This window comes from Ptychodera flava, chromosome 1, assembly GCF_041260155.1.
Source record: "Ptychodera flava strain L36383 chromosome 1, AS_Pfla_20210202, whole genome shotgun sequence".
NCBI classification, from domain to species: domain Eukaryota; kingdom Metazoa; phylum Hemichordata; class Enteropneusta; family Ptychoderidae; genus Ptychodera; species Ptychodera flava.
In genome coordinates this window covers 39,670,829-39,695,015 of record NC_091928.1, presented here as the reverse complement: position 1 = coordinate 39,695,015, position 24,187 = coordinate 39,670,829, and the positions used below count along the sequence as shown (strand labels likewise).

At 37.7% G+C, this 24,187-nt stretch overlaps 3 protein-coding genes across 3 annotated transcripts in view; 2 read left to right on the top strand and 1 right to left on the bottom strand.

The window, feature by feature from the left end:
* The window catches only part of LOC139137307 (uncharacterized), a 622,870-nt gene that overhangs the window by 453,326 nt on the left and 145,357 nt on the right, over positions 1-24,187 (bottom strand). The gene's annotated exons all lie outside the window — the stretch shown is intronic.
* On the top strand, positions 73-5,425 carry LOC139137026 (PI-PLC X domain-containing protein DDB_G0269228-like). Its single transcript, XM_070704951.1, has 2 exons — positions 73-165; positions 3,471-5,425. Exons 1-2 carry the CDS (start codon positions 95-97, stop codon positions 4,282-4,284), a joined length of 885 nt encoding a protein of 294 aa, XP_070561052.1. The 5' UTR covers positions 73-94; the 3' UTR covers positions 4,285-5,425.
* LOC139137018 (nectin-3-like) overlaps positions 11,860-24,187 on the top strand; it is a 69,866-nt gene continuing 57,538 nt past the window's right edge. Inside the window, exon 1 of the mRNA XM_070704939.1 lies at positions 11,860-11,939. Within this exon, the coding sequence (XP_070561040.1) occupies positions 11,918-11,939 (22 nt within the window). The 5' untranslated portion in view covers positions 11,860-11,917. The remainder of the gene's footprint in view (positions 11,940-24,187) is intronic.

Below are 24,187 nucleotides of genomic sequence, written 5' to 3'. Positions count from 1 at the left end.
CATATTATATGCAAACGTCATCGGTCAAAGGTCAATTGTTGATCGTACGATATCTGGCTCGTAAACGATTCCCTAGCTGTGTAACGGTAGAGCCATGGATGCGTTTGTTTTTGTCGGGTTTCTTCTCTTAAAGACGATTTTGTTATCATCCTGTGTCAGTTTAAGGTAAGCTGTTCTCAAGTTACTCTCTACTCTTCCCTTGAATTTCGTTTCTCGATATTCTGGAACCGCTATATCACCGGAATATGCACGGGCGCGGCGCTGAGCTACGCATTTGTTGTGTACGTTTTGTTGATGGACGGTTGACCGTGATAATATCATACCATTTTGAGGACAGGTCTGCCGACCACGGGACAACACCGTGAAAAAAACCCTGACAGCATAGCAGTTTGCATGCAGTTAAACCGCACATACCCTTGCCTGCAACTTGATCCGAATTCATTTCCAAGCCTGGTGTGTGTTCACGTGATTGTTTCCTCGGGTTTATGCTTTGACACGTACTTTCCACATGTCCATGTTCAATGACACCATGTGCGATACCCGGCACTGTTACTACAAGCCAACAACTTTTCCCGGCGATTTTGTTTGGTTTCAGAAAGTGGAACCTTTCCGCACCACTCAAAATCGTCGGGGGAAAATTATTGGCAACGGATCGGCAACAATTATCAATATACGGTGATGCATAGGTGAACGCGTAATAGACGCCCTCCCCTTTGGAGTTGCAGTCGGCCTACAAGTAGATGTATGAACAGTAGAAGTTAACACGTTTCACAGAAAATTCATCGTTTTTTGTTAATTCATAAACGAAAACGAAATGAAAGTCCGAGAGTCTCGTTTCCACGTGAACTTTTCGATCTCCAATAAGCCACCATACCGCACTTTATGATGCAGGTCTACGTCAAACTTCCTTCCGATATTGTCGACTATAAAATCGCTGGCAAGTTCGACACATACCCGCATCATAAAATTGCGGTATGGTGGTAAGCTTATGCTATTTTATCTATCTCAGTTTATAATGCGCTAGTTTGTATGAAAAGTCCGTTTCTGTGGCAGGAAAACTGTTCGAATTAATTAGTATTTCAGAAATTCCGATACATCGTATCTTGTTAGGTTTTAGAAAAGTCTTGTTTAGAAGTATTTCAGAAAAACTTTTAGAAAAGTTTGTTTCAAAAATAGTTAAGGTAGTATACACCTCAAAATTGAAAGTCTTAACTTTTTGCTTAAACTTTCCATCATGACCATGTAAAAATTTCGGATCAGAGAAACAAATTACCAAATATTTGCTGACACTGGAAATCCAATATTATATGAAATTTTTCAATTAACATAAAGTGAGGCTGGGGAAAACTTTAATATACCATCCATGAGATTCAAAATGGGCCCGCACAAATGGTAGACGAAAAAAATAAAGTATCGAAGTTGAGAGTCTGAATATCTGTCCCTGAGGTGTATGTAGTACAAGTTTTATTATTTATTTTGTGGTTTGCCTCTGTTGTTATATGAAGTGTAACGATAATAAGGAACTCATTGTATATGTACTGAAAGGGTGGTAGCTTTCGTCAACAGTTACAAATTGTGATAGGGGATGAGTGGCTCACATTATAAACACAAACTATTAAAATGAAAATGAGCACCTTAGCTCTGTTTGGAAATGTTTCAGTGACACTGACAGTAAATTAAGTAAGAAAGGATGTAAATTTTGAAGAAAAATAAAATGTGGGGATTGTCAGCTTAGTGAAGGATGTTACTCTTGGAAGACGCAGAAAATAAGTTCTCATTTTCATTACACGGTGGAAAATTTCATGATGTGTGCGTGATGTTTGTTTTGAACTGTACAAAAAGTTTCACTTCCTGATTATGAATTTGTACATTTGTAGACCCAGGCATTTTTTATTGTGTGGGCTTTATCTTACCGGAACACAAATGCAAAGCTTTGAAATAAACACGGAACAAACTGCAAGCTTTTCCTTAAAAAAAAGAACCTTGCACAGAACAAAAACAAGCACATAGTGATATCAATCTATGCTGGGTGGTGCGCTAATTTTAGAGCTATTTAGATTTATCAGTAACATGGCATGGTCGGTGATGATAAGCAAAATGCAAAGCGTTTAATAATAGCAGGCCTGCATATCAAACCAATACACGAGGGGCGTCATCCTATGGTGGTGATATCATTTACTTATCTTATCAGAATGTACTCCCAGTGCAGTTGTCAAAACTGAAAACCAGTACAAATAGAGAATTTCAACTCGATAATTTGCACACCACTTGTAGCATTCTGATTTGTTTATTTTTGTATTGTAAGTACAGTACAAAGTCGGTCACATGTGCCACTTCAGTGTTGGCACATAGAGTACTGCCTGATACACTTTAATACCATGGAGGCTACTTCAATGCACTCACGAGCTGTAATCTTATTTGTTACATTACCGAACTGTGGGTGGATTTCTTACATAACCCATGATGCACTGGGATTATTTCCATGCTTAATAGCAAGCTGACATCTATAGTAATGGTGGACAAAAATGAAAATTAAGTGCACAGAATCACACAAAATACATAGTTTGTTTATCAGAAAGTGGAAGCAAATAATAAACAGATAATAAACAAGACGGATGAAATGACAAATTTGATTTCATATGGTCAATCAGACTGATTGGGGACTGTGGGTCAACACACTTTGAACTTTAGTGTGAAGAGTGTATTAAATAGCCATTGAAACCCACAGATAAAAACAACAACATGTAAACGATGCAAAACATAGCAACATTCTTCTTCTGAGTACCTTGGCCAAGTATAGTGGTGCGGGACTGTGCCCCAGTGACAAAAGGATAAATTAAAAACCTAATAGTGTATTGCACTGCTGTCTTAACATAAAGTTGGTAATGCATTTTCATATATTATATATTAAGTGCCAAAAAATGTCAGAAAGTTAACACATTTTACCAGTGTGACAAAGATTGTCATTGATTTGGGAGTAAAACACATGCAGTTATGTTAATTAGTATGGACAGAGACTTTGTACTGTAGTCATAGCAACAGCATTCTGACCTGTGCTGTAGACCCTTCCACATCAATGTTGACATAAAGAGGTGGATGCTGTGTCTTGCATGTACCATCAGGATCAAGAGACCAAAGTGATTTTTGTAGCGTGATCAAATCAGATGACCATTGGATCAGACATTTGACCTTCATGACAGCCCACATGCACATCATGGGACCAGCATGTGATTTCATGAGACAGATTGTAACATGTATAAATTAAAGGGGAGTCAAGGTACAATTTTTTTCAGTAGTGCATCTGCTTAAACAGAAACCTCCCATTTAATAGTTTTCATCCTGTTTCCATGGTGATGTATGGCATCATTTGGATATTTTCTTGAAGCCAGTTTGCAAGAATTTAGTATTTTTTTTGCACCAGGTAATGCCCAATGGCCATAAGTGATATCTTTAATTATCTTTACTTGCAGCTCCTATGATGGCCGATCACTAAAAGATCAGCTGTCGTACCGTGATGACAGAAAACTCAGCAACCATGCAGACTTTCAAAGACATATGGATTTGTCAGAGGTGATTGGTCCATATCACAACATTGCTGACTATGTGGACAAGTCCAAGTGGATGACTACGATATACAGTGACATCAAAACCAAACGAATCAGTGATTTGATCATACCTGGTACACATGACAGTGGTACATTTGGTATAACAAGTGACCATGGATATCTGGTTGACAAAACTGTAAATATTTTCTATCACCTTGGTTTGCCAGAAGTTCATTACTGGTCTCGCAGCCAATCAGGAAACTTCACAGCTCAGCTTCAGGCTGGGATTCGCTACTTGGACCTCAGAATTGCCGCCATAGCAAAAGATGGCAATTTATATTGGTGGCACGGCCTGACAGGGGATAGAATTGAACCCGGACTACAGGAAATTGCAGATTTTGCCGAGATGAACCCTGGAGAGGTACTTGTCTTAGAGCTGAGCCACTTTGCAACACCTGGCGATGACCACAACAACACTAACGAGATGAACCCAAAACAGAAAATGCAAGTCAGTGATCTCCTGTACAAATATCTCGGCCCTCACATCGTTCCTTCTTCTCTTGGCAACAACCCAACTTTGCAAGATATCCACACTACGGGGAGAAACATCTTGGCGTATGTAGCTGATAAAGATATCGTGAATCTCAACAACGACACCTACAGATACGATGTCATTGTGAATGGTTTAACGGGAAAACCAACCCTGAGGGGCTCTTCATCGATCGATGCAACATATTGAAGGATTTCCATGCCAACCACTCAGACGACATCACTGTCCTCTCAAGCTGCGTCACTCCAGATACGACGAACATCATTGGTGGATTGTTTCTGGCTGGCATTTTGCCAAAACGCGTCAAAGGTGTGTACTCCAATGTAGCGTTAGCAAAGATGACACCAGCCAATGAAACTTTCCAACAATCTTTCATTACAGATATGGCCAAAAGAATGAGTTTTGAGGGCGTTGCTTACGATCTGTTAGATATGGCAAATAAAACCAATGTACTGGGAATGGACTCACGGGATAGAAGTATGTATTCAACCGTAGCTTCCGTTCATTTCAAAGGTATGAATGAAATGATGCCCTATTGGTTAGCCAGACCAGATGTTTTCAAACCAAACATTCTTGAAGTCGATGATTTCAGGAACAGCCATGTCGTTGACCTTGCCATTCTGGCAAACATTCATCAAATCCCGAGAGAGGTCAGCATCAGTTTCCAAGGTAACTCTCGTGATGGCTACGTCAAAAAAGTTTTTGATATTTTCTACACCGATGGCGATGAAGGCCTGCGCTGTCATACAATCAGATTGGCGTACACAATAAACTCAACGACGCAGGGTATTCTGGTGAACATGTCCTCCCTTCAAGACCACACTGTTCTGAGCCTCAAAGAAGGAGATTATCCAAAAGACAGTAATATTACACTGTTTGCCAGTAGCTCTGGCAGTACACAGTGGCACCTACTCTATACTGGTAACATACAAGACTGGATATCCACCAATCATGATATCTACATCCGTGGCTCCGACAGATCTCCAGGTCAAGGGTCAGGATTTGCATACATCAGCACAAAGTACGATGACTTTGGTCCAAAGTGTTCAGAAGGTGTAAAAACAGGTGTTGTAAAATACATTGAATGGAACTGAGTCTTGTTTACATGAAAGACATTGGACCATATTACAATATTAAGAACCAGCAATATGCAGGAGCAATGCACGTTACCAAATATTTTTTATTTGACTGATTTTTTTTAATTTATGTAAAACTTTCTGCATCAACAAAATGCAATTTTCCTTTTAATGTTCTTTTAATATTTTGAGATTTTTGTGTAATTGTCTTTGAAAACAAAAAACATTCGGACAGGAAAAGGTGAAAAGTAAAACAGCATTTTACATAAACTTACGTATCATTGTGCTGAGACTGTTTCTCTACCTAGCTGCAATAATTGTAGCCCTTGGTTAGTGGGGCTTGGGCTTCTGTCGTGCGGCTCATCCCTTGCCCCCAACCAACTTGGTTGGGGGCAAGGGATGAGCCCCACCAACCAAGGGCTACAATTATTGCAGCTATTTCTCTACCCTGCTTTCTGCCAATATCTGCCGACATCCCGGGGAAGTTGTATTTACCCTATCCATGTTCTCAAATTAAGTGAAAAGTGTTGATATAGTCAATTTGTGCCCTCCGTAGATACCAAATTGTATACCATAGCAACCATTATGCAAAACAAAGGCTTCATAGGGAATGAAGATCTTCAGTGTTCCTGCCAATTAAAACTGTATTGCATTTCAGTTTGTTTTTCAAGTTATCTCAGCTGCTAGCTGTCAGCTGATGGACACTTTATTTATATCTCAAGTCACAAAGGAAAATGCCTTCAACACTGCCATGACTTTGCCATTGACAAGGCTTATAAAACTCCCATAGATAAGTACCATGAACATGCTCCACACAACTTAGTAAAATTTTCATGGCTGTTAGCCTACAGTTACTTTGTTATTCAGGTAGAATACTGGGTTTTGGCATGGTCCCTCCACATGGAGCGATGTTTTTGTTTACTCAGACTGAAGACATGGGTCAAAGACACACACCCATGCTTTACCAATACCCCGGCCAAACTTTTTTGCTAGCCACCTCGAGAGTTTGATAATTGATACTGAATGGTATGAGCAACACAAAAACTACCGATTAGATTACTAATATGGCCAAGATACATGCATTACCTGGAAAGTATATAACCAATTTATGATCTGCATGATCATCAAATTTACTTTGGTACTTTGGCCCCTCTGTCTCTCTGTATGGGAGTGTGCGGACTATAGACATTCCTGGAAAAGTGAATGGAATAAAGCCCCAAATCAACAGAAAGATATTATCCAACAAAATCTCATGAAGGCTCATACTTTCTTGTACACCTCAATTATTTTATTAAAGTGCCAAAACTAACAGTAACATGGCCGACAAACACAAGGAAACAAAACAGGATGCATAAAAACAAGTACATGTACTAGAAAATTTATGGCGTTGAGGGCGCTGTTCAAACACCCCTATCAAACTTTGAAGGTGGCAGAAACAAACGTGAAAGCTTTCTAAATTCAACTCTAAACTCCTGGAAGAAAATTATCGGCTCAATAAAAGTGAAAATGTTTATACCCGGTACTATCTTCTTGAGATTACAATTTTTGAGAAAATATGCAGCATCAAAAATACATTTCTAAATTGAAAATTCATCTTCCGGAAATAGGTCATTAATGTAAGTGGCCATGCGCCGCAAATGGATAAAGAAGATACAATACATCTAAATGGAACCTATAAATTTATATATATTTATTCCATCTGCATTTTAGCAGTAATTGTATGCAACATTGATTCGGGACAAAAGACTTCATCTTTTAGTCACAAGATATGGTATTGTGGGTCAAATTGAAAGTCTTAAACCAAGCTTCGCTTCAATGAATTGATGAAAAAAAGGTGAAGGCAAATGTAAAGTACGTCCACTTAGAAACACAACATTAGATTTTTGGCAAGGGAGGTGGTCAGTGTGAAAGAATATAATTATTTTGTATTATTTCAAAGGTTTCATCTACAAATTTGCTTCGCTCTATCGTATGATCTCAGGTTTTTGAAGCATACCAACGAACAACAGAAAGGTCATTACGTGGCTTGAAAACCTTTTCGAAGGCAACTGCCACTGGCCATTTAATTCAGGTCCTGATATAATACATAGCATACAAGCCATGTACCATCCTTGGCAATAACAACAGTATCACAATAAATCTATTAGATATGTTCCTTCATCTCACTAAAACTAAAAATCACAAAATTGTATTTGGTGAAGTATTTTTGTTTTATTGAACAAACAGGCCTGTATTTCTAAGATATCCTGTAACTTTAAAATTGAATTATAAAATATGTAACAGTAATGTTTTCAATACTTTCATCTTTTCAGACACCTTCAAGTTTTCAGGAAAAAAAGTTTTGAAAAGTGACTATGCTTCATTTGCTCATTACTGGTACTTTGTTTTCAGCACAATACTTTGCCAGTATAGAAAAATTAAATTGTCTACCCTGCCAGGTTACTTTCATGTCTTGTCTATCTATATTAGAACATATCTATAACTTTGGGAATTGTGATATGTATGTTACATCTTTTTCTACTTTCTTTTGCACTGTAATAAAAGTACTTTCAAACAAACATGTGTCTTTGGCAATTTTTCTTAACACTCAAGGCTCCAAAATTTTTGCTCCTCTGTCTACACAATCTCCATCCAGTAAGATAATGAAGATCTATAATTATAATTTCAAAAAAGTTTTAAACTGTATGAATATTTTAAATAGTATTACAATAATAGTCAACATCTTATCAGTCTGAACAAGTATCTATAACTTGATTTCCAGTAATTTTGCTCCTGCTGTCTATTCAACTACACAATATCCCTCTGGTAAAATAACAAATAACTATAATCTGACCAAAGTTTAAAATATATATATATATATATATATATATATATATATATATATATATATATATATATATATATATATAAACACGATTTAAAACTAATTGGGATAATTGGAAGGTTAAGTAATGCCGATTTAATCTGCAAATGTAATCTCATTAGCTTTTCTTTTTAAGTTACACACTTGTTTTTACGAGTAATTTGTAATATTGCAACATTCAGCTATAGGGCACCTAACACTTTTGAGAAATTTGAAATACACGAATATCCAATTATCCCAAATTAGTTCCAATCGTGTTTATATTTAAAAAATGCATGTATTACAAACACAGTCAACATCTTATCAACAGCTGAGCTAAAAAGTTAAAAAGTCACATTTTTTTATTAGTTTTGACAGCAGCTCTTTTTTATCATTGTGTATCTGTCTGAGCACCCCGCCGACTTCTGCATTACTCTCCTTTATCAATTCTTTCATTTCATCAACCATTCGTTTTCCCCGTTTCTTTGTTGGGGGTTGTATGTCTGGTTTATTTTTGTGTGAGACAGCAGAAACATTCTCTCCATTATCATCCCATCATCATCAATTTCTGTCACTGTTACATTTTCACTGTCAGTATGTGTACGAACAGAAACGGGATTTTTACTGCCAGCAGTGAATAAAGGTCTGACAGAAGGGTTACCGCCAATGACGCCAAACATTGCAACTTCATATACGAATTTATGTTTACCTGTACCTGTTTTATTTGAATACTGGATATGATCTCTGTACTTTTTTTCAGCGATTTCCATTTATCCACGCATTTCTTATGAGTTATATTTATGGAAAATTTGTGATAAATTTCATTTGATATTTTTACCCATACTGGTTTGTTTGTTTATTTTGCACAATCAAGATCTGCACTATTTTTCTTTACAAGATCAATGAGACAACGTATTTGGTCTTCTGACCAATCAAGTCTTTCCTCAGAGGACTCATTAAATTACATTACATTGTTTTCTGCTGTACTTGGCTGAGGCTTGCTTGGCGTACCACTATATTTTTGTTGCTGTTGATCTTTACTATGTTGTGCTGTTTGCTGCTCATGTTCTACACTCCTGACATCGACACTCTTCTCCAATTCAGTGTTTTGCTGGGCTGTACTTTGTTGCTGCTGTTGTGTTGTACTGTGCTGATGTGATGGCTGCTGAGGTGATGGTGAGGTTCCTGATGCAGACTGCTGTGACTTCTCAGCCTCTGGTACACTCTCTACATGCAGATAGATTGGCTCTGTTACTGGCCCATCGGGCAATCCATCTATTATGGTTTGTAACAAGTTTGTATCTAAAAAAAAGGATAGTAAAAGAAATGTAAAACCCATTAGGGAGCCGTCATTATTTACGACCGGGGGTCGGAGGAATCAGATGGGTGTCACTCAAAAAATTGAAAGCTAGAAGGAGTGTTGCTTGAAATGTGGAAAGAAAGAAGGGGGGCCTTACTCAATTTTTTGTGCAAAATGAATTGAAACACCTCTCAGATTGCACATTTCACACATCAATTTCTCAAAATTGTCGTTGAGCAACGCGACGAGCAACACGACAGGCAACGCGTCAAGCGACGCGACTGGAACAGTTACACGAGGCAACTCGTTTGGCAATTTGTCGCTAGTTTCCTTGCAAAAGATTACGGTGTGCATGCTTGAAGACCGGACTGTGTTCGTGGCTGCCTATTATCAAAACGTTCTCTAGACCGTGGCAAACTGCAATATGACTCGACCACTAAAATAGTAATATTTCAAATCATCGAATTTAATAATTTATAGATCGGATTAATGAAGGATATTTTCGAAAAATCTTAGAGATTTGTCATGATAATCAACATATAAAAACTCCCAACTAAATATTGTACAGCTAGAATTATTTCGAATATTCTTATAGAGACATGTTTGTCATGTAAAGATGGCTTCACGGGTATGCTTGATTGGTAACATAGGGTAAGGACAGAATTAACAGAAGCAGGGTGGTGCGATTGAAATATTAACTGGTTGCCTTGAAAATGGTGACTCTCCTCCAAACTTGCATACGAAATTGTGACCTTCCTCTAAATTCATAAACCTCCCGTCTTGATTTTAATGCCAAAACATATTATAAAAGTGATAATTATTATTTTCTAAGAAGTATTAATAATTCAATATTAACGGGAAAATGGCTTTCCCCCATCCCGGACCATAATGGACGAAAGAAAACTTTGTACAAAATAATGTACGATACGAAGCCGAGTACACTATGGAGTGAAAAGTTTACTTGAGTCCATTATGGTTCTGGAGGGGGTACACTATTTTCGGTTAATAGTTTTGGCATTGCCAGGGAATTTAGAAAACATCTGAGGCCACAATACAAGAAATGTGGATATTTTATCAGTAATTATCTGGGGAATAACGTCACAAAATTCTCTGTATTGACAAAGTTGAGATTTTATTTTATCTAAAGATTAAAATTTTACGGCACAGTGAAACAGCAATAAGCTCAAACCAGAATAAGAAATTTCAAAATCAACTTTTCCGCGACACTGAGAAAAGGCTAGCTTGTGGTCATGAGGAGGGTGGTCACGCCGGCCGCGGCCACCCGTTGTAGAAACTTGAAAATTTGGCTATTGAAATGGTGTCATTTTGTGGCACTTTCGGTGAATTTCAGACATGTGGAAACCATGAATATGAATTTACAGTATTAGCTGTTCTGCAACACAAAAAGGGATGGATGCTTTGTAACAGATCATGGTGCGATGCAACGGTGCAGTGTTTAGGGACGGGTGTCATCAAATGAGTTCAATGACAGAAATATCGGTTGGGTATCGATTAAAGCCCGTCCTGGAGTATGGCTATCAGTCATCAGTAATGCACTAAATAACGACACATTTTTTAAATAAATAAAAAAATAACTTAGATATTTTGAGGTTTGCCAAAAGTTCTTATGAACACGTAACCCGAAGGGACAATCGTGTGAATGATGGCATACTTTATTATGGGGAACTTGGAAATACTCTCCGAACAAAATTTGAATTAATAAAAAATATGTTAAATATTTAAATGTAAATTATCAGCTCATGGTTAAGGTTAACGGGTACAAAATATTGTCATAAAATAGGTGATATGTTCATTATTCTAGCAATTTCGTTTATTTTTTCCATATATAATCACATTTTTTATCTACTAATTACACTTCAAAACAGAGTTAAAAAAGAAAGGTTACAATCCGAGGCAATTGCAACCAAAGATTTTCTTACCAAATAAAATGGAAAGACGTTCCCAGAGATTTCCAATTCTTTGACAATTCAGAAAAAATGCTCATCGTCTCAGCCTTACAGAGAGAATCGCTGATTTTCCAATTGAAAAGCTTCAAACCAAGTGGAAGAATATTGTGAACAACGTTGAAATTGAATTTAGCTAGCTTCCTATCAGTTGAAAGAGAGATTGTTTGATTTACCCAAATATACTTCCACTGAAGCGGAGTGTAAGTCTTAAAATGACATTTCACATGTTATCGCCCGCTCACCACAGCGGGCGATTAGCTGTAGCGGAACACACAGCATCGTACGCAGGGCTAGGGCTAGAAGGTAGACTGGCCGTGAAATGCTTGATTGAACTTCGCCGAAAAAGGGAACGGAGGGTTGAAGATATTTTCTTGACTTGACTTAGTTATGTTACGATATTTAATTATTATATTGTCGTTTACTGAAACCGTTCGCTGACGAGAGCCGAGTTCGAGGCATGCTGCATGACCCTTCTCTAATTGGGGGTCGTAACTTATATAGCTTCGCACTTTAAATAACTGAAAAATGAGCAAGCGTCCAAAATAACCCGGAACAAGGAAATAGCGTAAGGCTTCTGTATTGCCATTAACTCATTTATGTTGCGCGGTGAGGATTTTGCTGCGTTCAAGTTGACAGTATGGCAACACACCGAAGTTTACCTCGAACTCTTCAGCTCCTAGTTTTGGGCATTCTGAATTTCGGCGCCGTAGCTGTGCCTTCCATGATAAGGCAGCCAATTGATCAATCAGAAACATTCAGTTATGGAAGCAGTGTCTCTAAGCGCGTCACTTTGTCTTGTGAGGTTCATTCTACAGACCCAAATGTGGAGGGGCCGTGGACAATTCAATGGTACAAGAACGGTGTACAAATCAGCACAAATCAGCACGTTTTCTTCGACCGGTCCACCTACGGTCGGTATACAATAGACTTTGCCTATGGTGGAGGGTATCAAAAAACCAATCTGCAGATTGAGACATCTGCGGCCAATGCTGAATATGACTCTGGTAACTACCAGTGTCGGGTGTTCATACCTACCCTGGAATCACGTACAGCTCGCCTAGATGTCTTTGTAACGCCACAGTCAGGTTCTGTACTATGTTCAATCGGTGATGATTCCCAGGATGACGTTTTCGATGTAGTAAGCGGAAATCCGATTACATTGGTCTGCCGTTCAGATCCTACAGGCGTTCCTGAGATGACTACAGATTGGAAAAGAGTAGGATTTGAAGGCGACACGCTTGAAACTGTCACGTCTACTGATCCCATGGACGGTTGGCGTATCCGCTCATTGCACTGGACGCCAACAAAGGCGCAAAACCGTGCCACATTTATTTGTACCGGATTTCATCCTGCCAACACTAGAAACACTGCATGTCGGTTAGGTCCATTCAACGTAAAGGATGAACCAACCGCCACAACAACAACTGCATCGTCTACTCGCACGGGTCCTTTACTTCCTACCGACTATCCGATTTCGGGGAGCACCCAGCTGCCCGGACAAGAGACCTTGCCAAGCGAAAATGGAACAACTATGACTGAACATTCAAGCATACCACCAAATACAACCACTGTGAGCAAAGAGTATGAGAACATAGCAAGTAGTGGGATAACTAACATTTCCTTCTCAGCTTTAGTCACTAACAGTAACATTATGGTTTTTTTGATAATGGCTTGTTTTCTTGGTTAGAATTTTTCAGCTAGCTCGTGCTCAGTGTAATTTGCTGCTCCTGTTTTTTTTAGTGAGCCCCTGCTCTAAAAAGTTTGCAATAAATAAATAAATAAATAAATAAATAAATAAATAAATAAATAAATAAATAAAATGGGCAAGATGATATGACCTTAGTGATTAGTACTGCTACTTCCACCGTAGATGCTATCGGCAAAACTGCACGCAATACAGCTAAGACTAGTCAGGTGATACTGTCGGTGGTTGCGGTTTTTTATTTTTACAGTGATTGGCGTAATCTTTATGATAGTGTGTGTCTTCAAGTCGCGCAAGAAATCGCAAAGGAAGGACATTGCAAACTTTAATCAAGCCAAATTCTATGATACAGAAAATAATGGTTGAGGCACAACCAACGCGGAATCAACATCTGTCAAAATTTCATTGCAAGGCAGGGAGGACACCGACAAAAATAAAGAAGACACGGGGCAATCAGTAATTGAATCTGATCTGTTAAGAGTTGGAAAATAGTAAAGTCCCTTTCGAAAACACCAACGGATAAAAATAGCCGTGAAAAGAATAATGAAACTGGGAATGACTTCCCGACTATAAATGACGAAAGACAACCAAGACTTCAACACAACGACCCAAACCAAAACAACACATTCAGTCGGTTAAAAGGTCGTCGCCGTGTCAAACAAACGAATTACGTTACGACAAGGTGGTATTAACTGAGGAAATAGCAACTACCTGGAAAAATGACCAGTTGTCTGACGAGCAGTCCGACCCAAAAGACACAGACATCAGTGACATGAATGCTAATGTCGAACTGTCTAAAAATGGGAAATCTAGAGGACTTTACGAACACAGCAACAGGGAAGAAACCATTAAAATCGATGAATACCACGAAGAGAGGGTTGGTCAGCATACCATGGCCACTTCTGACGAATTTTATTGCACCACTTAAAAACTTTAACTCACCTCGATTTATGGTCAACAATGCCGAGACTCAACACAAAGGTCAGTACTATGGAAACCAAACGAAAATGGCTTGTTTGAAGGTGTTACGACAAGAAAACCATGCATCGACCTACAATAAAAGTGTAAACAGTATCAATAAATAGGTCACATGACAGGATAACGTTCGGTTGTTAGGTTTACAAAGTGTTGGTTGTTTTCCCGTAATTTTTAATACGCACATTCTAGTATCCATTACTGATTCCATCTCCCCTGTTATCTTTGATATTTCCAGTACATAATCTCGATATTGTATTGACGACACTCTTATTGTATTGTTTTAACCTACAAATATGCGATAATTCAAGCCAATCAACGCTACAAATAGTTCCGCACTACACGAGTGTTTAATTATTACTTTGAATCAGTCAAGCACTTTGGACAACCAATTGGCGGAATGAGTTCACGTTTAACTCACAAAACTGTTTAAATCCCTGCTGATTCAAGGGCGGTTCAACAAAACAAACCATTTTTATTTTAGTGTATCGAAAAACTGATGAGAACAACAGTAAAATTGATGTGGTAAGTGAATTTTAAATTACATTTTTTATCAACTCCGCCTGCAAAAGTTGAAACATTGTCTAGCAGGAGGTCAGACGGAGGTGCCGGTGTTTGTGGATCGGGTGGTGGTGTTTTCACTTCTGACATCCTGCTCAGCAATGTTTCAATTTTTGCAGACGGAGTAGATTCCTCTATTTTACCTCCAAGCTGATGATAGCACCTGACAGTGTAATATAATGTAGTCTTTCCTCATAAAATATGGTTAAAAATCATTCATCACATTACTTTTACTGTTGTTCTTGTCAGTTTTCGATACATTAAAACGAAATTAGTACTGTGACAGTTCAGCAGATTTGCTTCGGATCACCCGATCAGGAAAAGGATATGTGTTTCTTTACAGTATAGTTACAATAATTGAATTAGCCCATTACCATCGCGTAGAATAAATTAAAATGTCTTTATTTTGACACTTCTAAAACAAAATATTAAAGATATAGGCCTTTCCTTCTATTGATTGCATTTTCTGCATCGTACTTTTGCCTGCTATAATTCAAATGACAACCTTTGAAATGTTAATAGTCCCATATATTTCATTATAGTAAAAGAGTGGCCCTATTTCAACATATTCAGAACAGATTTTAAGACATTGTGATCTAGCTTCAAAGCATTGTAATTGTATTCTATTGTTGAGCGTGTTTACATTATCTGCAACCATTATGACACCCTTAGTTTACAGTGTATTTTCTTAGCACTTAATCGTCAACTTACGGTATTGAATTTGTATTATCGGAACAAAGGAGTTGTAACCTCCACAAATGTAATAATCTCCACAAATGTAATATCAACCACAATTGTAATAAAATGCACCCATAAATGTAATATCGCCCATAAATGTAATAAAAATCAACCATAAATGTAATAAAAAACACCAACCACAAATGTAATAAATGGTAACCATAAATGTAATAACAAAAACACCCATAAATGTAATACTTGTCAACCATAAATGTAATAAATCTATATTGTCATCGCAATTTAAGAATTGGCCCTTATTTATATATCCACAGTCCCTCTATCCACTGGAACTGTGATATATCTGTTAAGTTATAATTATGGAGGTAGTTCTTGTTTTTATTGTTGAGTTTTAAACAAACACTTTGCATACCTTTGACAATAAACAAATACACTCCATGGCATTGAATGGCAAACAGAATGTCATACTGGAGGCATATTCGCCATAGCTTTATTTTCAATTTTTCTGGCCGTTAACAGTTTTTTTTTTGTGTGGACGAAGAACGTAGGGAAATTTAGTTTGTAATGTTCCTATCTGCATCAATCGGCGTTTGACATGTGATCAGAAACTATAGTAAAACAGTGCCCTCAACAGGTATGAGGAATCTATCTCTTGCACATTGACGATCAAACAAAAAAGCAGAAACATAGTTTCGATCGTCATCCATCGAGCAAGACATCGCCGAATACTGGTCAGAAATGAAGCATGCAATGGTACCATGTTGCATTAAAAGAATTTGTAGATACAGATGAACAAGGTACTACAGATGATCCACTTTTTGTTCTTCGCTTTCCTGTCACCTGACTGGTCATGTGACATCTCAGTGGTCGTCAATCGCACAAATCTAAACTTTTTGTCATGGGCTGAAACCATGAAGTTTGCGGCTGTGATCGTTTTTTCCGCTGCTATACCAGCAGTCAGTGCCGCCTTTAAGAGGCAGATGTCCGCTGTAGATGAAATAACATATGAAACACTGTTGAAGTTGACCAAGGGTGAATTTAACGTCCCTGTCAATCAGCGATCAACAGTTCAGAAAACAGCATACGTTCGATTTTGGCGTAACAGGTCCAAATTCCGTTTAAGAAATGTGAATAGGGAGGAAAAGCTTTTCTTTGGATCGAAAGCAGTTCTTAGGGGAGAACCATTTGATTTCTGGGGGGGGGTATGGAGGATTTTGAGAAAAAAAAATTTGTCGCCAGGTGAGATAGAAGAAAAAAAAATTGATCCTGCCATGGCCTGAGAAAAAAAAAATTGTCATAACAGACAGAAGTGAAAAAAAAAATTGTCACAATGCACCAGAAATTAGCAAAATTTGGAAACCCTATTCTCATGTATTCTTTGCCGGCGCGCCGCCATAGGCGGCGCAAATGTTTTTACCACAAGCAATTCTTATGTTTTTTTCCCAGCACTTATGATATAAGCATGCACTACATAGGTCTACTTACACCTCAGTGCACTCAATGTTTTCCTTCCCTTTCCTGACCCAAGAAATCATATTTCAGGATTTCTGTTGCAATATCTCAATGGCATAGGCACTATCTAAAGGGGATTTTTTTGACTTCTGTAAATTGTGAAAATTTTAAAACACAAGACAGGAGTCAATAAACTAGTGTTAAAATCAATATAGTATTCTCTCAATATAAATATATTAGGAAGATGTACAAGTTGACAATGAAAAATTGAGGAACAACAAATGTAATGAAATACAAGGGAGAGGGTCACTAAAAAAATTGAAAACTTCAGGGGGCGTTACTCAAAATGTGGAGAGGAAGAAGGGGGACGGGTTACTCAATTTATTTTGGCGAAATAAATTGAAACACATCTCAGATTGCACCATTGCACACATCCATTTCTCAAAATTTTCAATGCGAGAGGGGGCACCCCTTCTCGTGCTCTCCCCCCTTGGCTCTTCTGACAGTGTTACTGGTAAAAGACAAATTTAAAATACCTATCGGATTGCACTACACTGCACCGTGGTGCACATCAATTTCTCAAAATTTTCCCAGGATCTAGGACAAAACTGAACTGTTGTGAATTCATCCTTTATTATCACAGAGACATGTTTTCATTTACCTCACTTCAATTTTGACAGTTAAACATACCATATTCATGCTTTTCATTAGAAGCTGGCAGCTGGAGAAATGACACAAGAAGGTCACAAATTTTCCGTTCCTGTATATTTATTTATCTTCAGTCTCTGGCAAACAGAACTGTTTTTCACAAATTGTATTGTCATCGTTTGGTTGTTGAATATTGTGACACAAACACTGATCATGCATAAAATGTAAAAATATTGCAGTGTTCAATGTCATTTCAAACAGTTTTACCAAATGCAAAATAACCTGAAACTCCTCTCAGATTGCACCATTAAACACATCAATTTCCCAAAATTTCCAATACCAGAGGGGGAAACCCCCTCTCGTGTGCTCTCCCCTTGAGGTGTTCTAAAGTTTCACTTAGTAAAAAAAATTAAAAAACACCTCTCAGATCGCACCAGACTGCACCATTGCACACATCAATATCTTAAACTTTCCATGCAAGATACGGGAAAGCCCCTGTGACACTTTCCCCCTAAGTCTCTCACGTGTTCTCCCCCTGTACTTTAAAATTCTGCCCGGTCAGATATCCTAGTGAAAACCTTGTCATAATACCCATCCAAATAAACAATATACTATATGGTTAGATACTGTGTGAGCTTTTATATCTTTATTTTATTGTGACTTGCAATTTCATTTTGATGGGTTCACCTTTTTTGAACCATCATGAGATAACTGATGATAGTCTAGCAGAGTACATCAGGATTTCAAAGGTCTTTACTGTTAAATTGCTGTATTTTGTAAATTTTACAAATACATGTATTTGTATTTAACTTTTCTAAGTGGGGGGGGGATCAGTCAAAATTTCAGAGTTAGAGAGGGGAGTTACTCAAATTCATCATGGTTGACAGGGGGGGGTGTCACTTGAAATTTCTGAGTTTCACTGAAACTTTCAGGCCGTAAATAATGACGGCTCCCTTATATACAACACATCACAAACTTGATGACAAAGAAAAAAAAATTGCATTGCTACTCCATTTGAAAAAAAAAATGATGCAGCTCTGACAGTAGAAAAAAAAATTGCTGTCACTGTGACAGGAAAAAAAAAATTGCTCCCATACCCATTTCCTCCATACCCCCCCCCAAAAATCAAATGGTTCTCCCCTTAGAAAGTGTGATCTGCAGAGGATCGTCGAACATCAGTATGATCACTGCAAAGAAGCAGGAAGTCGGAAATTGAAGATCATGTTGGCCAAGAAGTATGCAGGAATAAGTGAGCCTCGGATTCTGAAGATCTTGTCTGAAAGCGTTGTCAAGCAGATGCACAGTGCAAGATTTACAAACAGAGGAGTGTTGCGACCAATCAGAGCACGTGCAGTCCAAGTAAGTTCAGTACTATCATGGTAATGATTTTGGCTCTGTGTGCCCGGTGTCGCTACTGTGTATGTATGTATGTATGTATGTATGTATGTATGTATGTATGTATGTATGTATGTATGTGTGTGTGTGTGTGTGTGTGTATGTATGTATGTATGTATGTGTGTGTGTATGTATGTATGTATGTATGTATGTATGTATGTATGTATGTATGTATGTATGTATGTATGTATGTATGTACGTACGTACATATATATATATATATATATATATATATATATATATATATATATATATGTATGTATGTATGTATGGTATGTATGGTATGTATGTATATATATATATATATATATATATATATATATATATATATATATATATATATATATATATATATATATATATATATATATATATAATATATATAAAATTGTGCAGTCATGTGAAAAGAAGCCATGGGCCATGATATGTGTATTAATGCAAATGAATATGAATACTAGCGCCCGGCTTGGCTTGAGTAGGACAGAAGTCCCGATTAGCATACTAGTACTTATTGGTTCCATATATGTGGCCTTAGTATCTGTGTTCCTATTCAAAATATGTCACTTCTTTATTAAATGGCCCTAAATTGAGTGAAAGTATTCATTTTTTTTGCAGGTCCGCCACCAAGTCGACCTTGTTAATATGGACAATGTATTGTGGAATGGAAAAACATACAAATATGTTTTGAGTGTTCAAGATGTATTCAGTAGGTTTGTTTGGCTACTGCCTTTGACGAGTAAGTCAAGTAACGAGGTTGCACAGGAGCTTGCTAATTTATACGCTGACGTAGGTCCACCACGTGTTCTACAATCGGATAATGGCGGTGAATTCAAGAAGTATGTACGTAGACTTTGCAAATCAATGAACATCAAGATAATAAATAGCTCACCGTACCATCCACAGTCACAGGGAAAAGTTGAACGATCACATCGTTCTTTCAGAAACAAAATTCGTTATGATTTGGCAAAGATGGCAGAAATAGGGGTAAACTGGGTTGAGAACATCAAAAAATATCAACAGCTGCTAAATGAAGACCCGAAAGAAGTTCTCGGTAACAAGTCACCTTTCGAGGTGTTTTATGGTCGAGAATCACGTGCTGTTTCTGGCAGAACAAGCAGTCAAAATGCAAGACATGTAAATGAACAATATCGAAATGCAGCAGACCTACATCCCTCTGCAGAGGACTACACAAGTAATGCCAAACGCGTTCAAAGAATTAGAAAGAAAGCCAAGGTGGCGAGCCAGGTATGGGAAAAAAGATACATAAAAAAGAAAATGGGAAATAATCCACCGTCTGTATATCATGTTGGCGAAAGGGTATTCCTCAGAGTACCTTTTAGTCGAACGAGTCGTGTGGCCCCGAAGCGTCGTTATGTCGTGGAGGGAGCGATAGTGAAAAGAAATTTAAAGCTATCAAGGTATAAGGTACAGTTTGTTCATCCATCAACCAAAGAACATTGTCTGAGATGGGTCATGGTAGACGACATTACAAGTCTAACAGTCGCGTTAGAACGTGGGAAAAAAATTGAAGCAAGACGGAAGAAATCTGCAGCCAACAAATCTGTACCTCCTCGTAATTTCTATTTTCCATTGAGATATGAAGATCACGCTGAGGCATTCCTTGATCAAGGTTACAGTATCAGTTATAATCCTCCAGGTGACGGCAATTGTCAGTTTTCAGCGATAGCCTATTTATTAAAGACAGTAGGTATTTGGCGATCAGCAAGTACCCTGCGTAGAGATATTGTGCAATTTCTTATTCACAATCCAAACTCTCCTGATGGTCATCCCCTAGAACTGTATGCTGGAATGCCCTGGGCAGACTACATCCAAGACATGGAAAGAGAATCCACATATGGCGACCACTTAACAATACAAGCAGCAGCAAATTTGTATCAAGTTCAGTTCAATGTTGTATCGTCCCTCGGATACCAGGCAAGGAGTGTGATTAGACCAGTGGATGGCTTTCCAATTGCAGAGTTTACGATAGGACACTTCGCAGAAACGGAGGGTATGCATTACGTAACTCTAGAACAGAATGGACCGATATTAGAAAATGCCCTTGATTCAGAGCCGGCTGCTGATTCTGAAGACCGACAAACTGAAAATGAACATGATGAAACCCCATTATCATTATCTTCAAGTAGATCAGATGCTAACATGAATGGAGGAAGCTGCGAAGTTTACGAACCAGTTACAAAAACACTTGTGACACCTGATAGACAACTTGAAAACAGAATAATTAATAATTATCTTGATATGTTACCCTTTGATGTATTTGATCTCATCATTCAATTTAGTTTGACTGGAAGTCTACGATGTGTTGTTACTACTTTTAGTAGTTTATCAAAACTATATCCAAGTATCATTAAGCGTTACAGTTGTAGGTTGCCGCAAGTCAGCTATTATGGAGCATTGGGTTTGCATAGCGTGCGTAGTCTTATCAATGAATGTGGCTGTGGCAGTGGTTTGATACTTGAACTGAAACGTATCATAGACAATCCTAAGTGGATTCATTCCTGGGTTATACTGACAACAACCGGATTAGGATCTTGGATGTATGTATCTGATATTTTCTGGCAGAAAAAAACGGCGTCGTAAGTTTTAAGTTGCGGCGAGATGTATACCTGAAAACGTCATTGATTTTCAACACATTGCTTATACTATGTTATTAAGTAGCGTTGGTGCAGCCTGTTTTAATATTTAGCTTGTGTTTTTATTGCTTTCTCGTATTCTCTTTACGGTCGGATGTTTGTCATTTTGATACGATTTTCCTTCTGTCGAGCTTTGCCATTTCTACATGAAAGGATTTAAGGTGGCTATACTTGTTATCTGCAAGAAAATCGTTAAAGCCCTTTATCCATTGAAGACAGAGATTAAATTCCAAGAAGTGTTAGTAACATCAATTATCATTAGTTGTTAAATGTTTGTCCCTTGATTCAGTGATGGCCTGAGGCCTACATTATGTAAATTGTCAATGGTTTGTTATTGCATCATTCACCAACATTTGCGTGAATATTTGTTAAATCGAAATAAAATAAATATTGAAATAAAAACAAATGTGCAGGTTCTTTGTACGCTATTATTTCATGGAACTTTGTACTTCTGACTTTGGTATGATGAAAACAACAAGTCTACTGTGGTGCCTTCAAGGTCATCAGATGGGTGTAAAATTCTGAGGAAATCATAAAAGCTGTCTGAGGTATAGTATACCATTGCCTGATGTAAAAGCTGAAACAAATTTTAATGTACCGCAATAATACTGTATCCTCAGTATTATAAATGAAATGAATTTGAAATGTATATTCTGCTCGCCTTGCGTAAATCCAGTAAATATTCATAATGTAGAAACTACCTACTCTTCTATTGTGAAAACCTAGCCCACAATTGCGAAAAAAACTGCATATAAAAGGAAAATTTTACGTTGGAATTTGAGCCAGCCAGGTTGAAGATTGGAGAGATAAATCAAAAATCGAGAAAAGTAAAACGCAAACCTGGCAAGGAAACAAAATGAATTCTAATATTCAAACATTCAGTAAAATAGTTTAGACAGATGGACGGACAGACAGACAGACAGACAGACACACACAAACACACACACACACACACACACATATATATATATTTATCACATGAACTGGCCCGTATCTCCACCTGTGTGACGTACACCAGCACAGATAAGAAATCAATATTACCCTGTTGTACGTCATCAACCGGAACTTTTTTCCTGCAATGGTACCGTTCGTACATGCACGTCGCAACACAGACCGATTTGTCGTGATCGATGCCGTGCTCCCGCCCGTGCTCATGGAATTTTGACAAAAAGGTGACCCGATAAATCCAGATATGGAAACATAGAAGGCATGTCCAACGAAATTCCAAGTCGCTAAAGCTTTAGCTATTCCCAAGAATCGAATGAGGATACCATCGATCATTTGGTTCAGTAACGATAACGTCACTGCTCCAGTCGTAAGGCTCAATGTTGACGTCGCGTCGTCGTACCTGGCGATCGCCAAGCGACGTCGCGATCCCGGTTGGCGATAAACCCTAAAGATACACCTCAACGAAAGTTCAACTTAATAAATGAGTACCGTATAATCTTCGGGAAGCGACATAGAAGGCACAAGCATAAAGTCATTCGACGAACAACGATAAATTTCCTTCATCACACAGAAACAGCACGAAAACGATTTCCCTTTAGCCGAAAACCTGAAATTTCATGAATTTTCATTTTAAAAAAGTAAAAATATCAGTTAAATTATGAAGATGTTCAGATTTGGAGAAGTAATTTTTGCTTTAGTTGCCTTTGCATATTCCATTGCTGATATTTATGACGAAAACATTAATTTTAAAGCATTTGGCAAGAAATCCCATACTTTCAAGTATGGTGAAAAAAATCAACACTGATCAATGGTGTAAACATTTTTCCAAATTACAAATGTAAAACTGATCACTAATTTGTTTAAGATTAAAATTCAAAAATTTCAAAGAAATGTTGATATCAGTACTCAATCACAGAAAAATTCACAACGAAAAAAATCACAATGTGACATTTATGGTTTTTAAACCAATATTTTTGTGTGTTATCTTACACTTAATGGGTTTTGTACTGTAAAGCCTATAATTGTTGCATAAAAAGCATCGATGGCAATTATGAAATAGATTTACAGGAATTTCCACTAAAACATATGGGACTTCTTCTTTTATGTGGTCATTCAAAGTTTGTTCTCATACAAATCAAGAAATTTCTTGCAACATACACAACCAACCATGCAAGAAATTTCTAGCAAGGGACACACCCATCCATGCAAGAAATTTCTTACAAGGTATACACCCATCCATGCAAGAAATTTCTTGCTAGGGACACACCCATCCATGCAAGAAATTTCTTGCAAAGGACACACCTATCCATGCAAAAAATTTCTTGCAAGGGACACACCCACCCATGCAAGAAATTTCTTGCAAGGGACACACCCATCCATGCAAGAAATTTCTTGCAAAGGACACACCCATCCATGCAAGAAATGTCTTGCACAGGACACACCCACCCGTGCAAGAAATTTCTTGCAACAGACACACCCATCCATGCAAGAAATTTCTTGCAATAGACACGCCCATCCATGCAAGAAATTTCTTGCAAGGGACACACCCATCCATGCAAGAAATTTCTTGCAATGGACACACCCACCCATGCAAGAAATTTCTTGCAATTGACACACCCATCCATGCAAGAAATTTCTTGCAAGGGACATGGCTCAGAGTTGCAGGAAATTTCTTGCAAGGGTGGGTGTGTAATTTGACTTGAAAAATAACGAAATGCCTTTTGCTTGCATATTTGCACATATTTCCATGGAAAATCATATTAAAGGATATATTATATATTAAATTTAGTTATTTCCATAAGAATATCTTAAACTATCAAGAAAGTTCAACCACTTTTGATCAAATCAGAAATTTATGGTGAAATTATCAAGTACA

Bases quoted from the DNA above. Each gene is read 5' to 3' on its own strand.
- LOC139137026 (XM_070704951.1), top strand. From the start codon at position 95: ATGGATGCGTTTGTTTTTGTCGGGTTTCTTCTCTTAAAGACGATTTTG. The intron at 166-3,470 runs GTAAGCTGTTCT...CTTTACTTGCAG, and splicing joins TCATCCTGTGTCAGTTTAAG to CTCCTATGATGGCCGATCAC.